The sequence below is a fragment of the Neofelis nebulosa genome, chromosome 6 (assembly GCF_028018385.1).
Source record: "Neofelis nebulosa isolate mNeoNeb1 chromosome 6, mNeoNeb1.pri, whole genome shotgun sequence".
In the NCBI taxonomy this organism is placed as follows: Eukaryota; Metazoa; Chordata; class Mammalia; order Carnivora; family Felidae; genus Neofelis; species Neofelis nebulosa.
Window position 1 is genome coordinate 152291226 of NC_080787.1, and position 20243 is coordinate 152311468.

The 20243-nt window shown below is 47.2% G+C and overlaps 1 protein-coding gene across 8 annotated transcripts in view; it reads right to left on the bottom strand.

Annotated features, from left to right (window-relative positions):
- PDE10A (phosphodiesterase 10A) overlaps positions 1–20243 on the bottom strand; it is a 613983-nt gene that overhangs the window by 249437 nt on the left and 344303 nt on the right. Inside the window, exon 1 of one of the 8 annotated variants that reach the window (XM_058735865.1) lies at positions 2335–2494. The exons of 6 other annotated variants lie outside the window; for them this stretch is intronic. In XM_058735865.1, the coding sequence (XP_058591848.1) occupies positions 2335–2479 (145 nt within the window). In that variant the 5' untranslated portion in view covers positions 2480–2494. Of the gene's footprint in view, positions 1–2140; positions 2313–2334; positions 2495–20243 lie in introns of those variants that run through there. One more of the 8 variants, XM_058735868.1, reaches the window with a different exon arrangement.

Genomic DNA, 20243 nt, shown 5'->3' on the forward strand with positions numbered 1-20243 from the left:
ATGCTCTCAAATCAGGTTTTTACACTTGCTCCAGGTTCCCTCGGAAAACCTTGTCACGAGCAATCTGCGTGGCTCACCTGCTTGAAATCTTGGCTCAGATGTTACCTTCTTGGTACAGCCTTCCCTGCTTGTATCAAAAGTATAAGTACACTCCATCTCCCCCTTCACTGTTGCATTTTTCTCCCGAGCACTCACCTCCAACCTGATGCGCGATTTACTTAATTTTTTTTAACGGTTATTCAATTTTTGAGAGACAAAGAGAGCCAGAGCACGAGCAGGGGAACGGCAGAGAGAGGGGGAGACAGAATCCGAAGCAGGCTCCGGGCCCTGAGCTGTCAGCACAGAGCCCAACTGGGGGCCCCTGGGGGTGGTTCAGTCGGTTCAGCGTCCGACTCTTGATTTCGGCTCAGGCCGTGATCTCACAGTTTCTGAGTTCGAGCTCCGTGTCAGGCTCTGCAGTACAGAGCCTGCTGGGGATGCTCTCTCTCCCTCTCTCTCTGCCCCTCCCCTGCGCACTCTCTCTTGTCCCTTTCTCGTTCTCTCAGAATAAACACCAAAAACAAAACAAAAAAACACTTTAAAAAGACTTTTACCCCACTTATTTTTTGTTGAGGGGGGAAGAAAAACGAAACCTGTCAATCCACTGGGTAATTAAAATACAATATCTATTTTGGCAACTCTTTAATTGCATCTGAGAATGGTTAAAATTTCGTTCTGCGAAAGTTTAGAAGCAAACTTTATTATTCATAATTGAATTTCTGTTCTTATTTCCACATTTTGGAAAGAGATCGCTCCATATGACTAGCTATACCAAAGAGATCTTAAAAATATAACTTTTAAGAGTTACGGGCAAACGCACTGGTAACTTACTGTCAAAGTTATCTCTTCAAACAGGAAAAGCAACTGACAAAATACTCTTCAGCAAAACTGTACTTAAAAGTTGCCAAACTTAAAATATTGGTTCAGAAGTGGTTCCCCATCACGAGAAAGGAAGTTCTTCCCCCGATCGGTAAAGAAGGTACCAACGTGTGACGTTGGGCCATGGGCTCATCCTAAGGTTCAGATGTGTAAAATGGTCATGATAATAAGAGCAATCTCATAAGGATTATCGTAAAGGATAATAAGGATAACGGATGTAAAACTTTTAATATACTGCCTAGAATGTGATAGTTGCTCAATAAATTGTTCCTCGGGTTCTTCTATTTTCCACTAAGCTTATACAGGGGGTACCATCACAAATCCTTTTTCAAAGAAAAAGGTTCCATCATCTCTCGATTTTTTTGGATAGACATTACTAATCCCAGATGAGCGGTTAGAAACTTGGTTCACTACCAGCCAGGAGCCACCGGGCTGTGGAGCTCAAAGGCAAATATGTCGTGACTGCCCTTGCACCCGTTCACCCTCTGTCGTCTCTGGAAGAGATCTCCAGTCGTCTCTCTGGAATGCCTTCCTCTCACCTGCCACCTCACCCAGACGCGCCTCCCAACCCTTCAGAGAGGTGAGCCGCAAGCCCTTCCAGAAAGTACCTCCACAGCAGCCCGAACTCTGACCCAGACAGCCCAGCACCTTCTGATCTCTCCTCCGCACTGGTTAATTTCAGAATTGCTGCATTACAGCACGATCGGGGATGAACTTGAAAGAACACGCTCAACCCCTCCCTACGGTGACCTCCAGGGTCTCCACCACGCGCTCTGCCCAAAACCGCTCGGGGGGAAACCGGGCACCCGGCACGGCCGCCCTGACCTTCAGAAGGCGACGGGACCTGCGCGTGCACTCTGTGCCCAGTGTACCCCCCTCGCCTGCAAGCGGGTTGGACGTGTCCCTGCGGCACGAATGCAGGGCGCCCTTCCCGCGCGTCGGACCGACAGCATCCCAGCCGGTTCTGGCTGTGTCCCCATGGGCCCTTCTTGTGCATCTTGGAATGAGCAACAGTCGGAGGAAGCCTTAAAGCCCCTGCCTCCGTCACGAACCCCACGCTGACTAGGAAGACCTTAGGGGCGCCTCTGTGTCACTGCCGTGTCATAAAACAGCTACTTCGAGAGGCCCAGGGCCTTTCAACAGGCTTAGCAGAGCACCGGGTACACCGTAAGCGCCTAATAAGCGTTCGCTGCCGCCTCCTTTGGACAAGCCCCCTCCTCACCATATAATGTGGCCATACCACGGTTGGCCGCTAACCGCCAGGGCACGCGGGCACAGGCAGGAGCGCTTCTCGGGCCACCAGCTCGGAGCCTCTAAGCAGGCCTCCCTGGCCTCCTGGGCAGCCTGACCCCTCCGGGCCGCATCGGGCATGCGGGCAGCCCCGGGGGCAGAGACTTGCACGGGCCCCCAGATCACCTCCTTCCCACGAGGAGTCACAGCGGGCACCGGTGGGGACTTCTGCTGCCCAACTCTCACAGGCCAAGGATCCACCAACCGCCCTCCAACAGATTCCAACTGCCGAGGCAGAGTCCGACCTCGTTCCCTTCGGCGCCGCTGACATCACAGTGCGAGCCTGGAATCTTCGCCGGACTGCACGTCACACGCCCCCCCTGCCCGGTCAGAGGCCTTCGTCTGGCTCGGTCTACGCTTCCCACCCACACGGGCACCTGGCCCCTTACACTCACCCACCTTCACCCCTCCGGGGATTCCGGGGGACACTCACTGGGTTTTTGGCACTGCGGGGGGACCCACGGCCAAGAGAGCCTGCAGATTTTCCAGCATGCTAACCACTCCGCAGAGAGAGAGAGAGACACAGAGAGAGAGGCCAGTGCACAGTTCTAGAGCACGACTGTCTACGACGGTGGCAGTGAATGAGCTCTCTGTAAAGTGAGGTTTCAAGATCAGGGTAAAAGTGAATCCAAAGACAAAGTGAGTTGTCCACTGAGGGTCCTTGTTTCTATTTAAAAAGCCAAAACGCGTGTGTTCGTGTGCGTGTGTGGATGTCCTAACGCGTCCCGCAATTGACAACATCCCAACTCTTCCCGGCCGGGCTCACTGTGACGAGATCACAGCTGCCTTCCTCCTCCCTCTTCCGCTGCGGGACCACACTCCCCGCGCGTTGACTTCCTCGCTGCGTCCTTCTCCCTGGGTCCCGCGGAGCTTCGCACCGGCAGATCTACGTCCGTGTATTTCCTCGTCAAACCTGCCACTCATGCAACGCATGCTCTAGAAAGCTCTCGAGACCACTTCATCAAGGACACAGAAGAGTATCTGCCCACAGACGTATCCACAGGGCCGGCCACGCTGCCTCTACTCACCGGGACAGGATCGTTATGAAGTATAACCACACGGAACTATTTCCAATACGGCTCCCAGGCTATTCCCTCCACGCTTGTGTCCCAAATAAGGAACTAATTCTTTAAACACACCTAAGGCAGAAAGCAACATGAGCCAAATCTCGTGTCCAAAGATGTACGTAAATACGACTTTGGTATTTTCCCCCTAGCTACTCAAATGCAGTAACATCAATATGTTGTTTTGCAAACAGTTCTGTACGACCCATAACTTGCCAACATTCACTGAGGGCTTGCTATGTAATGCTGCGTTTTACGTCACTTAGTGACATAAATATAATTCTAATACGCGATGCTTCCAACTGCCCTAGGAAGGAGAAAGGAGGAAGCCAGTGCACAAAAACCGTAGACCCCTAGACTCTAAGACGCAGTTGCCCCAGCCCCCAAACTCACTTCACAAGAGTCACTGCTTTCGAGATGTCCTTGTCTCTCAACGCCCCACTCGCGGACATGTTTACACTAAGAACTTGCCAACAGACAACTTCTTAGTCCTTCAAAACACTTCACCTTGACTAGTCAGGCAGGCTGTTCTCTGATCTTTTTATTTGCTCTCCATGCATTAAATAACCAGTAAGGTCTGCCATGTCTGCCTCATTTATTATTGATATTTTATGATTATCCGGTTTCCTCTCAAAGTCTCTCAGTATAAAGAGTTCCATAGTGAAGAGCCTCACGACTACTGCAGTATTGAACCCAACTTTATGCTGGTTGCAGTAACCATTGTTATATGGCAGATGTCAGAAAATGAAGGAGAAAATCGCTTTTATGACCATACTTTAAAATTTTTTTTAACGTTATTTGAGAGAGAGAGAGAGAGAGAGAGAGACAGAGTGTGAGCAGGGCAGGGGAAGAGAGAGAGGGAGGCAGAATCTGAAGCAGGCTCCAGGCTCCGAGCTGTCAGCACAGAGCCCGACGTGGGGCTTGAACTCGTGAACCGTGAGACCATAACCCGAGCCGAAGTCAGATGCTTAACCGACTGAGCCACCCCAGGGGCCCCTATAATCAATACTTTTTTTAAAAGCGGACACCACGATCAGGGTATGCTGAGCAAAACAGGTGGCTGAGACCGGTCTGTGCTTTCCGTGCTGTCCTTTTCTCTGTTCACCGCTCACCCGGCCCCGGCCGTCTCCATAGGCCTCGCCAGGGACAGGAACGTCAATCAAGAAAGTAACTCTAGCTGAGGTCTCAGGCCATGGTAGCAAACACGGACAGCAAAGCAGTCCCCCCGCCGCCAGCCCACATTGCCGCCCCACCCACCTCTGCAACCCACATTACACCCTTTCTCAACTGAACACTCGAGAGAGCCAGCGGCCACCTAAAGGAAGTGACCCTGCACTATCCCCCTCCTGGCCTCTGGGACTTCATTAACAAGTTGTACCACTGTAGGGGCGCCCGGGGGGCTCAGTCGGTGAAGCGTCCGACTTCGGCTCAGGTCACGATCTCAACAGTTCCTGAGTTCAAGCCCCACGTGGGGCTCTGTGCTGACGGCTCGGAGCCTGGAGCCTGCTTCCGATTCTGTGTCTCCCTCTTTCTCTCTGCCCCTCCCCGCCCTCAAAAGTAAATAAACATTTAAAAAAAATGTTAAAAGAACGTTGCAACCTGTACTCTTCCTGTTCAAGACCATCATTACACGCACACGCAGTTTAAGACACTGGGAGAAAGTTAACAGGGTCACGTACGGGGAGGGGAATTTCTCCCTTTATGCTGAACATTGTTCACATCAATGAGTTTTCTAAGTGAATAATTACGACACGAGAAAGGAATGTCAACAGTAATAAAAAGCTATCAGAAAACGAACCTCTTCTGCATTCCTAACCTTTATTACAAACTTCTCGCTCACATTCACCAAATCCAAAACTTGGTAGCTCTCCTGGGCTCCTTCTTTCCCTCACGTGTGAAATTTTAGAAACAAATACATCTTTATCAATTTGAATTCCTTAGCATCGTTGACATCTATTCTCGCCACCCCGTCCCCTCTACCTTAATTTGAGCCGTCATCATGTCGCTCTACGGCAGTCTACTAACCGGCTTCCTGTCCTTCACCTTGGACCCCCCCCCCACCCCCGACTCCACCCTTGGCATTGCTTCCACACTTCCAGAACCTACACTAAAAAGAAGGAAGCAAGCCGGCCAGCCAGCAAGCCACGGCACAGGTTTAACCCGTCCAGCGATGCCTTCCGGTTTGTGCAGAATTCAATCAACTCAGTCTGCCCGGGACACCTGCCAAAACATCATCTCCCACCATGTCCCCCACTGTCCTCCATGTTTTTCTAAGAATAAGCTTCTTACGCCTCCCTCAATCTTCCATGATTTTGTTCATGCTATCTCCCTTAGCCTGGAATGTGCCTCCCTTTCCTATCTCCGCTGACAGGAAAATTACTTCTGATTAGGAACTCGAGCCATGCGTCACCTCCTCCATCAAAGTCTTCTCCTTGTCCCTCAAATGGAAGGCTCCTTCCTCTGTGCTCAAGCTGCCACTGAATCAATAAAATCAAACAGGACCCCCGTGTACTGGATGCCGTTGGTTCCAGGAACTTCAAACGTTGCGTGCATCCCATATTAACGCTACTTGGAGGTAGGCACCTTCTACATTTTATAACTTATAACATGTTGAAACCTCTCCCATGTGAGGAATGACAAAACAGAAGTCAGATGGGTTGGGTGGGAGGGCAGGAGAGCGAGAACTTGTCCAAAACCTTACGGTAAAAGAGACCAGCTACCCACTAGGTTGCATCACTTTTATTAACGTTCCATTGTACTTAACTTGCTTCAATTTCTCCCTTTCTCTGCAAAATCCCAATCTTCTTGGGGACAGGGACTATTTCTGACTCATGCTTGGATCCTCAGGCCTAGTGCAGAGCTGGACACACAACTGGTCGCTGGGCAATGCAGCCACGTGAGTCAGGGAGGGCGCAGTCGGAGGGGGTACAGGCTTTGGGGTCACACACCATGACCGTGAACAAACGATTTCAGCTCCAAGCCTCAGTGTCCCCACAAGTGCAAAAGTGACGGAACGGACTTTGTATAAGGGCTACTGAAAAGATGTCATGAGACAACACAGATGAAGCACCTGACACACAGCCTGGAACACAGCAGATTCTCAAAAATGCTGTCGATGGTTACAATATCAACGAAGAAAAAGAAACTCACGATAGGGGCAAGCATCAGCCGTAATGGCTAAGTTTTGCTGATGTAACAAACTATCCCGGCATCTTAGTGCTTCAAAACACCAAGGATTTATTTGCACTCACTCAACTTGCCCATGGAAGTCCTGGTAGCTTACCTCTACTTGGCTCTCACTCAAGAACTCAAAATAGAGGTGCCTGGGCGGCACAGTCGGTCGAGCGTCTGAATTCGGCTCGGGTCATGATCTCGTGGTCCATGAGTTCGAGCCCCACGTCGGGCTCTGTGCTGACAGCTCCGAGCCTGGAGCCTGCTTCGGATTCTGTGTCTCCCTCTCTCTCTCTGCTCCTTCCCCACTCGCACTCTGTCTTTCTCTCTCCCTCTCTCAAAAATAAAGATTAAAAAAAAAAGAAGAACTCAGAATAAAACCTCATATGGGACGTCACTGCCTACCATGACAGGGGAAGAGAACACGGTAAACCGTGAACTGGCTATTAAAGACATCTCACCTCCTTCCACATTTTATTGGTCAGGGCAAGCCACATGATCATAAGCTTGAAGGAGGGGGAGAAACGGAGTCCTGTGTTGACGACTGACCACAGGGGGAATGGAAAAGCACTTCTTAGAGTAGCAGGTGAACCGGGTGTATATACAAGTGGGAGGAAAGTTGAGGGTAGGCAGAGGGACAAGAATGGACAGGGGTCGGCACAGACCAAAGGGTAAGTCAGGTCTGGAGAGGGGCATCTGTGGTGTGGCATCATGTGGCTGAAACACAGGATATGTGGGGACTGCAGGAGCCCGGGCCAATCAACAAAGATAGGTTGACTCAGACTGTTGAGGGCATTTATGCTATAACAACGGTCATATGTGTGGTGGGGACCCAGGAGATCGGAATGATATTTGGAATTAAGCATGATCATCATAGCGTTCTTGATATTCCAATAGGAAGTGTATTTATTCTGTTGTTACCTTGTCATAATTATTTTATTTACTCATTTTTTATTTTAGACAGGGTGTGAGCAGGGGCGAGGGGCAGAGAGAGAGAGAGAGGGTGGGAAAGAGAGAGAAAATCTCAAAGGCTCCTTGCTCAGTGCAGAGCCCGACGCGGGGCTTGATCCCACGACCCTGGGATGATGACCTGAGCCGGAACCAAGAGTCGGATGCTCAACCCACTGAGCCACTCAGGAGCCCCCACCTTGTCATAATTAAACTCACTTTCTATTTTTCTCGCTTCACAACCTGGAAATAGCAACATAACTTTTTTCAAAGTATTGTTTCCACTTAGATGGAGAAAAAAGTTAACTTCCAGAAATCCACTGACAATAGGACCAAAAGATGTGCACACCCATCACCACAAAGAAAGAGCAGCTTCTCCTCACTAGAAAGGGTTACACTACACACCCCTGTCCTTGCTTGAGTGTAGACAATGAAGCTTTTTTTTTTTAATATTTTTTTAATGTTCATTTATTTTGAGGGAGAGAGATAGGGTGAGCAGGGGGAGGGGCAGAGAGAGAAGGAGACACAGGATCAGAAGCAGGCTCCAGGCTCCGAGCTGCCAGCACAGAGCCCGATGCGGGGCTCGAACCCACGGACCGCAAGATCGTGACCTGAGCCGAAGTCAGACGCTCACCCCACTGAGCCACCCAGGCGGCCCTCCGACTTCAAGTCTTAATGAAATGTCTTCTCGTACAAACAGCTGAGGGCCCACATCAGCGTTCCAGTCAGTCCCAACACTGTTCCTAACCCCCGGCTCCGCTTGTAACTCTCTCCTAAAACCATGTTCTTTTCCACGGAACGAAATGCGGGTGTTTGTTTCTCCACCTTTTCCACTGCCAGAGGCAAGACTCGCCACTCATACTAGCTAAGCAAAAACAAAACAGAACAACCAAAACAAAAGGTGTGCAGCTCTGAGGCCGTCACCCAGCCCCGTGGCCAACTGTGTGCGAAAGAGAAGTACGGGACCGCTGTACTAAACCACGGAGCTCTTCAGGGCACCTGTTACTACATTATGACGGAGCCTGTCCCGACCGTCAGGACACACGGGACCGACAGCATGCCCGCCCCTCTGCTTCACCACCGTGGTGGAATAAGAAAACTGCATCACCTGTGGTCCTGCCAGTCCTGAGGACAGACCCTGAGCAGCACTGATGGGGTCGAATCCTTGGCCCAGATGACGGGACACTATGGAGTGCCAGCCCCGATTCCCAGGCCTTCTAACGCAGCAGGAGAGGAAGGCCTGCCACCAGAGGGGCGTGGGAAAGAGAGAGAAGCAGTACGTACTAACCCGTAGGATTCTCTCTCTCTACACCACCAACTTCTCGTCTCTTGAGTAAACACCCGCTAGCTTATCAGCATCGTAAGTGCAGCCATCACGTATGTTCATTGCCTTGAAAGCAGCAGGAAGAAAATTCTCGATAAATATTAATCCAGGTTGTCTAAGAAAGCCTGCCACAATGTTTGGATCGAACGAGCTACGTTTGTTTTGTACGACTGGGAGTGCAATAAAATAAAGATCACGCACCGAGGCGTAACAAAGATCACGCGCTGTTTGGCTTATTCGATCTCGTTCATTCAAACTCAAGTCTCTTTCCCACCATATGAAGACTTGCCTGATTCTGTTTGAAAATTATACTGTTGGGAGGGCCTGGGCGTCTCATCCGGTTAAGCACCTGACTCTCGATTTCGTTCGGCTCAGGTCATGATCTCTTGGTTCACGAGATCGAGCCTCATACTGGGCTCTGCACGGACATCGAGAGCCTGCTCGGGATGCTCACCCTTCTCTCTCTGCCCCTCCCTTGCAGGCACACACACAGTCTCTCTCTCTCTGTCCTCTCTCTCTGTCGAAATAAATAAACATTTAAAAAAGAAAATTATACTGTCCTCACGATTTGCTGCAGACAGCTTCAGTTGGTTTCCAAGATCGGATACTATCCTTCCCTACTTCTTTTCCACGCTCCTATACCCCCTTTCCCTAGTACTGACACATACATCGTAAACGTGTGAAAGACAAATTTCATTTAGGGTTCCGGAAGTCGCCCGGTATGCGGAACAATACCACTAGGAACGAATGCCCACACAAGGGCATCGCGCTAAGTGACCTACTCTGAATCTGAAAGTGGACCAAATGAGCCCCATGTTGCCCCAAGAAGAGTAGAAAGTACTTTTTGGTGTGAAATCTGCGTTCTTCCCCTATTTCTTTGAACGACTGCAACCCGAGGGGAGGAGCTTTTCATTCCCTTCCCCAGCCCCACCATGTAAATAAACGTCCGGGGCACTTTCCTCTTCCACAGATGCTGTGAAACCGTCTTCGCATCCGAAGATGAGGTGAGAAGTACAGCTGTATGGCTTTGTCCCGCCGAGACGAACGCTGGTTTAAAGCGTACGTTACAAGACTACTAACACAGCCAGCAAGAGAAAGTCGCCTGGCTGTTATTTCTTTCAAGAATAACCATAAAAATACCTAGGCATCCACACATCAGAAACTAAACCCTACCATTTTAGCAAGTAAGGCATAAATTCAAGCAGAATGACATAAGAGCTATCAGCAAAGTCCTTGATTACATGTGCAATCGGAGACAATGCTTAAAGCTGAAGGTGCATTCAAATCTGACACACGACGCATCTAAAAATTCAAACAGAAAAGGATATTTTCTCTTTACGTAGGAGATCGTTGCTCCTTTATACCTACCTTTCCTGCGTACAGGCATCCTTTCAACTGAAAACCAAATCTCTCGCTTTGTTTTTGTTCCTCGTATCACACGGTGAACTAGAAGGGAAGGTTAGTTTCCCAGCAGCAGCTGCCTCTTCAAGAGTAATGTTGTATATTCTTTGTGTGTGTTTGGATTTTTATTTACGTTTCACGCTCTGTAACTCACTGGCCAACGAACTGACCACTTAGTTGATTACAGTCAAGACATCTCCTACTCGTAGACGCTGAGGAAGCCCACAGAACTGTCAAGTGGAGGTTGTAAAACGTATTATTTGCCACAACTAAGCGTGGAACTACCTAAGTGAGTCCATATGAGAGTTCCTCATCTGAACAGGAATACAAAAGTGAAAGACATAGTAATATTTTAATTAACAACTATACCCCAGCCTTTAGTTCCCTCCCTTCAGCCTCAGCCTCCTATATTTACTAACGCCCACTTATTATTTTGACTCATCTATCCAACAAACATTCAGATGCAGTTTGAACTGAACTCAACATCTCCCTCCCCAGGCCAGCCCTTCTCCTGGGACCCTTTTCTCCACGCCCATACGTGAAACCCGGAAGCCCTCCTGTGTTCCCAGCCACCCTCCCATCTCTGACACGTGCAGCCACAGCCCCAAGTTGTGCTAACTATGGCACACAGACATCTCTCAAGTGTTTCCGCTCGTCCCATCCCTTCTGTCACTTAGGGTCCCACGCACTTCTGGACTCTTTCTCCACTCTAACCACTCGGTCTTAAATTCTGCCCCTCCAAACCACTGTTCACAAACGCCAAGTAATCCTTGTAAATGCTACTTTTATGCTTCATGCTCCCCTCCTTAAAAACCATTAGCCAATTCTCATCATTTGGAGATGAAGCCGAAACCGTTAAAAGAACGAAGCCCAACGTTAGTAGAAGAAAGAAAGTAACAAAGACTACTGCAGCAATAAATGAAACGGAGATTAAAAACACAGCAGAAGCGATCAATGAAACTAACAGCTGGTTTGTCGAAAAGATGAACAAAATTGGCATACCTTTAGCTGAACTCACTGGGGAAAAAAGATAGGGTACTCAAAATCAGAAATGCAAGAGATGTTACAACTGATACAACAGACACACAAAGGGGCATAATAGACAGATACAAACAATCCTATGCCAACAAACTGGACAACCTAGAAGAAGAAATGGGTAAATTCCTAGAAACGTACAACCTACCAAACTGAGTGATGATGAAATGGAAAATGGGAGCTAGCAAGAAGACTGCGTCAGTCACCAAAAACCTCCCAGCAAACAAAAGCCCACAAGAATTAATAACAATCCAGGGGCACCTGGGTGGCTCGGTAGGTTAGGGGTCCAACTTCAGCTCAGGTCACGAGCTCACGGTCCCTGAGTTTGAGCCCCGCGTCAGGCTCTCTGCCGTCGGTTCAGAGCCTGCTTCAGATCCTCTGTCTCCCTCTCTCTCTGCCCTTCCTTGGCTCTCTCTCTCTCAAAAATAAATAAACATTTAAAGAAAATCCACAAATCCATGTGATACACCACAGTAACAAAATGAAGGATAAAAATCATACGATCATCTCAATAAATGGAGAAAGCGCGTGTGAGGAAATTCAGCATCCATTTATGATGAAAACGCTCAACGAAGCAGGTACAGACAAAATGTACCTCAACGCAATAAAGACAACACATGACAAGCCCCCAGCTGACATCATACTCCACGGTTAAAAGCTGAAAGCTTTTCCTCTAAGATCCAGAACAGACAAGGATGTCCACGGTTTTGGAAGCTCCAGCCAGAGCAGCTGGGCAAGAAAAAGAAATAAAAAGCGTCCAAGTTGGAAAGGAAGAAGTAAAACTGTCACTATTTGCAGATAACATACTGTTATACATAGAAAATCCTAAAGACTCCATCAAAAAACCGTCAGAATAAGCGAATTCAGTGAAGGTACGCAATACAAAATCGGAATACAAAAATCAGCTGTTTCTATACACTGATAACAAATTATCAGAGAGATTAAGAAAACAGTCCCATTTACCACTGCCTCAAAAAGAATAAAATACGTAATAAAATCAACCAAGGAAGCAAAAGACTGCACACTGAAAACTACAGGACATCAGTGAATGGAACGGAAGAGAATACAAATAAATGGAAAGATACTCTGTGTTCACACGCTAGAAAAGTTAATATAGTTAAAATGTCCGTACTACCCCAAGCAACATACAGATTCAATGAAATCTTCGTCAAAACCCCAAGAGTACTTCTCACGAAAGTAGAACAATCCTGAAATTTGTAGGGAACCACAAAGGACCCTGAATAGCCAAAGCAACCTTGAGGATAAAGAGCAAAGCTGGAGGCATCACACCCCTGATTTTTCAAACTATATTACAAAGCTGTAGTAATTAAACCAGTATGGTGCTGGTATAGAAACAGGCACATGTTATCAGTGGAACAGAACAGAGAGCCCATAACTCAACCCATGCATATAGTCCACTGATTTATGACAAAGGAACCAAGAACATACAATGGGGAAAAGACAGGCTCTTCAACACACGGTGTTGGGAAAATTGGACGGCCACGTACATGCAACAGAACGAAACTGGACCACTGTCTTACATCATAGACAAAACTTAACTCAAGATGGATTGAGGACTTGAACATAAGACCTAAAACCATAAAACGCCTAGAAGAAAACACAGGTGGTGAGCCCCCTGACGTCAGTCTCAGGATATTTTTAAATCTGACACCAAAAGCAAGGCAACAAAAGCAAAAATAAATAAGTGGGACTATGTCAAACTAAAATACTTCTGCACTGCCAGGAAAGCATCAAGAAAATGAAAAGGCAACCGACTGAATGGGAGAAGATATTTACAAATCGCGTATCCCGTAAGGGGTTAATATCTCAACTATATAAAGAACTCCTACAACTCAATAGCAAAAACAATCTGATTAATAAATGGGCAGAAGATATGAACACACATTTTCCAAAGAAGATAGACAGATGGGCAACAGATCCATGAAAAGATGCTCAACCTCGCTGTCAGGGAAACGCAAATCAAAACCACAGTGAGATATGACCTCACACTCGTTAGAACAGCGATTATCAAAAAGACAAGAAATAACAACCATTGACAATGACAGAGACAGAGAGGAAAAAAAACCTTTGTGGAATGTAAACTGGTGCAACTATGACGAAGTACAGTACGGAAATTCCTCAAAACATTAAAAACAGGGGCGTCTGGGTGGCTCAGTCAGTTGAGCATCTGACTCTTGATCTCGGCTCAGGTCATGATCTCATGGTTTGCGAGACAAATCCCGCGTCGGGCTCTGTGCTGACAGCGTGCAGCCTGCTTGGGATTCTCTCCCTCCCTCTGCCTCTGCCCTCCCTGATCCTGTTCTCTCTCTCTCTCTCTCAAAATAAACAGATAAACTTAAAAATAATACCTATAAAAAGATTAAAAATAATAGAACTACCATATGCTACAGAAATCCTACTTCTGGGTTTTTATCGAAAGAAAACGAAAAATACGTCTGCACTCCTATATTCACTGCGACAATATTTACAACAGCCCAGATACAGAGACAACCTAAGTGTCCACGGGCGGGTGAATAGGTAAAGAAATTGTGGTGCATATACACAATGGAATATTACTCAGCCTTAAAAAAAAAAAGTTATCTTGCGATCTGTAATAACACGAATGGACTTCAAGGGCATTTTGCTAAGAGAATTAAATCAGAGAAAGAAAAGTACAACAGGATCTCTCTTACATGTAGAGTCTGAAAACAAAAACTCAAACAAACTCATAGATACAGAGAACCGATTGGAGGTCGCAACGGGCAGGGGTAGGGGTGAGAAATGAGTGATGGGCTTTTGGTGGCGTTTTTTGTTTTTTGTTTTTTTTTAGTTCAAATATATTGAATAAAAATGTAAGAACAAAGCGCATCTCTGGTACATACAAAAATAAATAAATAAATGTCAATATGGCTTCTAAATATCTGATCCCAAATCACCTCTTCAGCTTCACCCCCCACCACTCAGCTCCCTACTTTAAACTCCAAGCGCCCGGACCTCCATGGTAGGTCCACGGGTGGTCGGGCGCGTGTCTCGTGCCTGGCCTTGACTCTTGCAGGACACCCTCCCTCCCACCCCCCTTCTTCCCCACCTGCTGGTTAACTCCTACTTGTCCTTCAAGACTCGCCGTGACCCATTGCAGTAGGTTTTCCCCCAACACACCAAACCACCAAAGCCATTATCAGGTGTTCTCCGATCTTGTCTCTGGAACCGAGACTTGCCTTCCTCTGTTCACTGTTCTATTTCCAGCACCTAGAGGAGTTTCTGGCACACAGGAGGCACTCGCTAACTATCTGAATTAAATGAAGCGGGATGGAGAACACGTTAAAACCCCTGCGCAGACTCTGGGGAGTCTCCTGAAGAAACAAACAAGGAATGCTAAGCGTGGGAACTGTTCGTTGTCAAGAATGGGATGAAACAGGAATCCAAGCAAAATGTTCAATCCATTGGGCGGAATTTGCAAAAATACATAGAAAATAAATAGCCTCACCCCATTCATTATTTTAAGACAAAGCAAATTTGATAAGGTAGCTAACTGTCATAACAATTAGGCGAAACCTATCATTTTACGTGTCAGTGTTCCAAAAACACGTTTTATGCAGACACTCTCAACAAACTCTTGCTGGATGTTTCTGATACCGAAGTGATGAAGAGAAGTTTGGATATCTTCCATATGTGACACAGAGAAGCAAACGGCAAAGATTATCCGGCTCTGATGAAAGCAGTGAGATATTATCACTTTGTGGGTTTGATAAAAGAAGAAGAAAAAAAAAGCGATGATACGGCATCAGATTTGTGAGTCCGATATTCTTTTACGTATGATACTTAAAGTTGTCTCTTGAAACTCCTTTTAGCAAAGCAGTATTTTGGGCATAAGAACAAGACTTAATTCAGTTCAGGTTAATTTTATCAGCTTACCCCCCACCCAGTGTATTTTGCTAAAATTCAAGTGTCTTTTCACTTTTCTGCTGCTCTGGCTCGGCCCCTCCCTCCGTGTCCTCTGCCTGAGTTTACACCATTCCCCGTCTGTGGTCACTTTCATTTTCTGGTTCCTGCGATCTAACCCCCTGGGTCTGCAGCATCGCAGGGGAACGTATGCATCACACCCTGAAGACCAAAGTGGAGGGAAAGAAAGAAAGCAAAACCTATTTTCATTGATTCGCGTTAGATTTTGTAATCCTGGATTTTACCCACAGACTTCAATTTTCTTCCTTCGGTTTTTACGCCCGATTTGCAGCTTGGCAACACTGGCTTTCTAGTAAGTTCCCTGAACTTCATTTCCTCTGTTCTTCCCTCCAGCGGCACACAAGGCATTCTCCAGGTCAGCTGTGTCATTTGTCCCTATCCGCACGACACGGGACGCAAGTCAGCAGAACTGAATGTAAGCCGTGCCTGGCACGCCTAGTCTCCTTACCCGAAACCCTGTCGGGAACCAATTTATAAAATTATTCTGAAAATAAGTGCTGTCTTCAGTACAAGGCCCAGTCCCAAAGAGGCCGAAGCCCCCTAACCATAGTCAGCGAGGTCCCAGGAAACAGCCTTCAACAGCCACTGTGTGATTTCAGGAAATAGCAGCTCCTTGGCAGCCACAGTCAACACTCTTTAAAAGACAATGGCATCTCTTCCCCAAGTGGTTTCACTTCTTTGGAGAAGCATTTTCTTCAGACAGACAGCCTAACGGGGGTGGGCCTTCTGTGGAAGATTCTAAAGTTTGTGTTAGCAACTATTACAAAATACAGGTTAACACATCCAGAAGAGGCAGTGTCATTGCTACAAGCACAAATTCGTGTCCTACTAGCAAATTATTACACGGCCACCGAACGTCCGAAGACTAGCTTCCTTCTAGCACAAATGCATTTCGCCAACAGACGACGTATCACGATCGGTTTCTCCCGAGTCCCACAATTCAAAACGCACTCCAGTTTCCTCCACAAATGACCCGGCGGGTTCCTAAACAACAGGGAAAAAGGCACACACGATATAGTCCACCACCCGTATTTTCACAAAAAGTTCTCAACGCCATTCAACTCTCTGAGATCATTTTTTCAACGTATGCTACTGAAAATATCTTACTTTTGAATTACCCCGGCAGACGTGTCTCGCGTGGATGCAGAATGAGTCGGTGGTGTTCCCGTGTTAGATGCCCAGAATCAACACGAAGGGCATGGCTTCAAGCAAACGTATCTTCCTAGTAACACAAGACTGACCTCTTCCCGGATGCGCTTTCCCACGTGCGGTTACGTCTGCATCAAACCGAAATGCTCGAGCAGCACAGGTTCGAGCGCGGCAAAAGCCTGAAAGGGCACAGGTTCCCCTGGAAGGAAGAGTCCCTGCGCATCACCTGACTCCATCAGGCAAGCGGGCCCCTTGCGATGGCAAAATGCTGAAGGAGGCAGGGCCGCGATTTCGGGAAGGGGTCAGCCTTAGGAACCGCGGTATCGACTGCGATGTCACACCTCTTCAACTCCATAGGAACAATTTACATCTGGCCAGCCATCGGCCGTCTGTACTGAAGGCGGGAGGGGGAGGGGAAGCGGGAGCCCGTAGCCCTGCTCCTTGGCAAGTCTGGTACCCACGGACAGCCCTCCGGCTTGCTGGGAGTGAGGGGTTTCTCAGTAAGGGGATGCTCTGAGCCGAAAGAGGGAAAGCCCCGGGCCAGCCAGGGCCCACCGGTCAGCCTACCCAGGGCACATGTGACTAAGCCAAGGGAAGCGTCAGCCAAACACAAGATCCATCTTTTGCCACCTGAATTTCAATACAGTTAACACACAGTGTTGTTAGTTCCGGGCGTACGATATAGAGAGTCAACGCTTCCGTACGTTCCTCAGGGCTCATCGGGATACGTGTACTCTTTAATCTCCATCACTTATGTCCCCCACCCCCCGTCCAACCTCCCCTCACGTAACCATCAGCGTGTTCTCTATAGTTAAGAGTCACTTTGGGGGTTTCTTTTCTCCTTTCTTCATTTGTTTCTTAAGTTCCACATACGAGTGAAATCATACGGTATTTGTCTCTCTCTTATTCCGATTTAGCATCATACCCTAGCTCCAACCCTGTTGTTGCAAATGGCAAGATTTCATTCTTTTTTGTGGCCGAATAATATTCCATTGTATATTTATACCACGCCTTCGCTATCCATTCATCCACCGATGGACACGGGGGTTGCTTCCCTAATTTAGCTATTGTAAATAGTGCTGCTATGAACACCCGGGTTCATGTATCCCTTGGATTTAGTGTTTTTGTACTGAGTAAATACCCAGGAGTTCAATTACTGGATCGTAGGGGAGCTCTGTTTTCAACTTTCTGAGGAACTCCCGTATCGTTTTCCATAGTGGCTGCACCAGTGTGCATTCCCAACAACAGTGCAGCAGGGTTCCTACTTCTCTACATCCTCGCCAACATTCGTTGCTTCTTGTGTATTTGATTTTAGCCACTCTGACAGGTGCGAGGCGATAACCTCATTGTACTTTTGATACGCATTTCCCTAATGGTGAGTGGCACTGAGCACTTTTTCATGTGTCTATTGGCCCTCTGGATGTCTTCTTTGGAGAACTATCTCCCTGTCTTCTGCCGGTTTTAATCGGATTATTGGTTTTGGAGATACTGAGTTGTAGAAGTTCTTTATATATTTTGGATACTAACCCTTTATCAGATATGTCATTTGCAAATATCTTCTCCCATTCGGCAGTTTGCCTTTTAGTTTGTTGACTGTTTCCTTTGCTGTGCAGAAGCTTTTTATTTTGATGTAGTCCCAACAGTTTATTTTTGCTTTTATTTCCCTGGCCTCAGGAGACATATCTGGAAAATTTTTGCTATGGCCCATGTGAGAGACATTACCACCTGTGGTTTCTTCTAGGATTTTCATGGTTTCAGGTCTCACATTTAGGTCTTTAATCCATTTTGAGGTTTTTCTGTTTTTGTTTTTTTGTTTGTTTTTTTTTTTTCTGTATGGTATAAGAAAGTGGTCCAGTTTCATTCTTTTGCATGTATATGTCCGGTTTTCCCAAAACCATTTGTTTAAGAAACTATCTTTTTGCCATGGAATATTCGTTCCTGCTTTGTCAAAGAGTAACTGACCATATAATGTGGGTTGATTTCTGGGTTTTCTCTTCTGTTCCACTGATCTATATAGGTCTACTCAGTATTATACTGTTTTAATGACTACAGTTTTGAAATATACCTTGAAATCTGGAATTGTGATACATCCAGCTTTAGTTTTCTTTCTCAAAATTGCTCGCAAAATCAATCTTTTTTAAATTTATATTTATTTCGAGACAGAGGGTGAGAATGAGCAGGGAAGGGACACAGAGAGGGGGAGAGAGAGAATCCCAAGCAGGCTCCGTGCTGTCAGCATAGAGCCCAACGCAGGGGTCAAAACCACGAACCATGAGATCACGATCTGAGCCTAAATCAAGTCAGACACTCAACCGACTGAGGCACCCAGGTGCCCCACAAAATCAGTAAATAATAAAGAATAAACACCACTGCCCTTCTGCCTTTAGGATCCACATGCATTTGCACACTTCTCCGTAGTGAAGCAGACTGTCGACGGTGGAATAATCACACAAAAATTAAGGCTGCTTTTCCCTAAAATAAGTTACATATATTAATTAAATGTTAGAAAAGTGACCAATAAAACCATCAGAAGAATACACTGAGCCTGCTTCTCTGATAATATACAGACATATCCGTACACACTGTGTGTTGTTACATGTGTTTGCTACATTGGTAAATCGGCTACGTAAGAAAACCAACTACATTTATAGACCACATAACTGTAGTAATTTGGAGGTTTTCTTACTCTGCGATGGCATAACAAAATGCTAACTTAGAAGTTACACAGGCAGAAAAGAAACTGGGGCAGAATTCACCCTGATAGCAACACTCGAGTCTAAATCCCAGAGCCTGCATCTGGCCCGAAACCTGCCCATTCCACAAACACAGAAAAGGCACTTGAAGATTCTCCAGACGTGGTCCTGTGTTGCCCATCTGTATTAGCCTCCTTCTCCTCCCACCACAGCGGCTCACGTCCATGTCAGACATAAAACCGGCTGCAGTTCACGTGCAAATAGCCTGCCTTCCTGGAGGAGACAATGGTCTACTGTGAAGGAAGGACCAGGAACAGAGAGGGGGAAAAAAGTCACTTGAGCCAGAAGATCCAAGAAGCACATGGGTCTCTTCCACAAGAGGGGGTTCAGGACCCCTCAAGTTATATCTGCACATGAGTCAGCCCTGCCCCTTGTCCCCCACCTTGACCAGATACCATCCCTGGGGCAAGACCGTGGTGATCAGTACTGGCCTCCCGTCCTCTTGTAATAGCCTTGTTCACGTGAGCTTCACGGCCAGCGGCGTGAACCCTCCGACGAGGTGTGAAGGACGACATGGGCTGGATAAGCATCAAAGTGCAAAAAGTCAAAAGCAATGCTACGTGGGTAATAACCAGAAGAACCTCTGAGTGCAGACGGGCCGTGGGCCCGTGCCCTGCTTAGCATGGGAGAGATGTGTAGGGTACTGATCAAGTGTAGACGAATCTTCAGAATCAGACAAACCCAGAGCGCCCCGGACAAGTTACTGAAACTGGTGTGGTGTGGCATCTAAAATCCCTAGATGACGGGGAGGTTGTAGGGATTACATGAGGTGACATATCTGATCAGCACCCAATCTGAGCTATCCTGCCCTATCGAGGCCTCAACATACACTGAGCTACAATCCTGCAATGAAGAATCCGTTTCAAAAATGCCAAGACACATTGTAACCTTTCCCTATTCGTATCCCTTCACACATGGCCATTCACACATGGCCATTACTCGTGTTGTTTTCCTATCAATTCTTATTCTCTACTTTTAAAAAAACTGGCTCAGTATTCTGGGCCATGACACTTTTTTTTTTTTTAACCATGGACCAGTGTCTGTGTCTGTGGAATACAGACACCAGATTGTTTTCTTTCGTGTCTCCTCTCCCACCCTGACGCCACCCCAGCAGTGCGTGAATATGGGGAGGTGACGACGGGGAGGAGAAGTGGAAGAGGAGAGAGGCGCCAGCGGGGTGCAGTCGGTTGAGCGTCCGGCTTCGGCTCAGGTCACGATCTCGCGGCA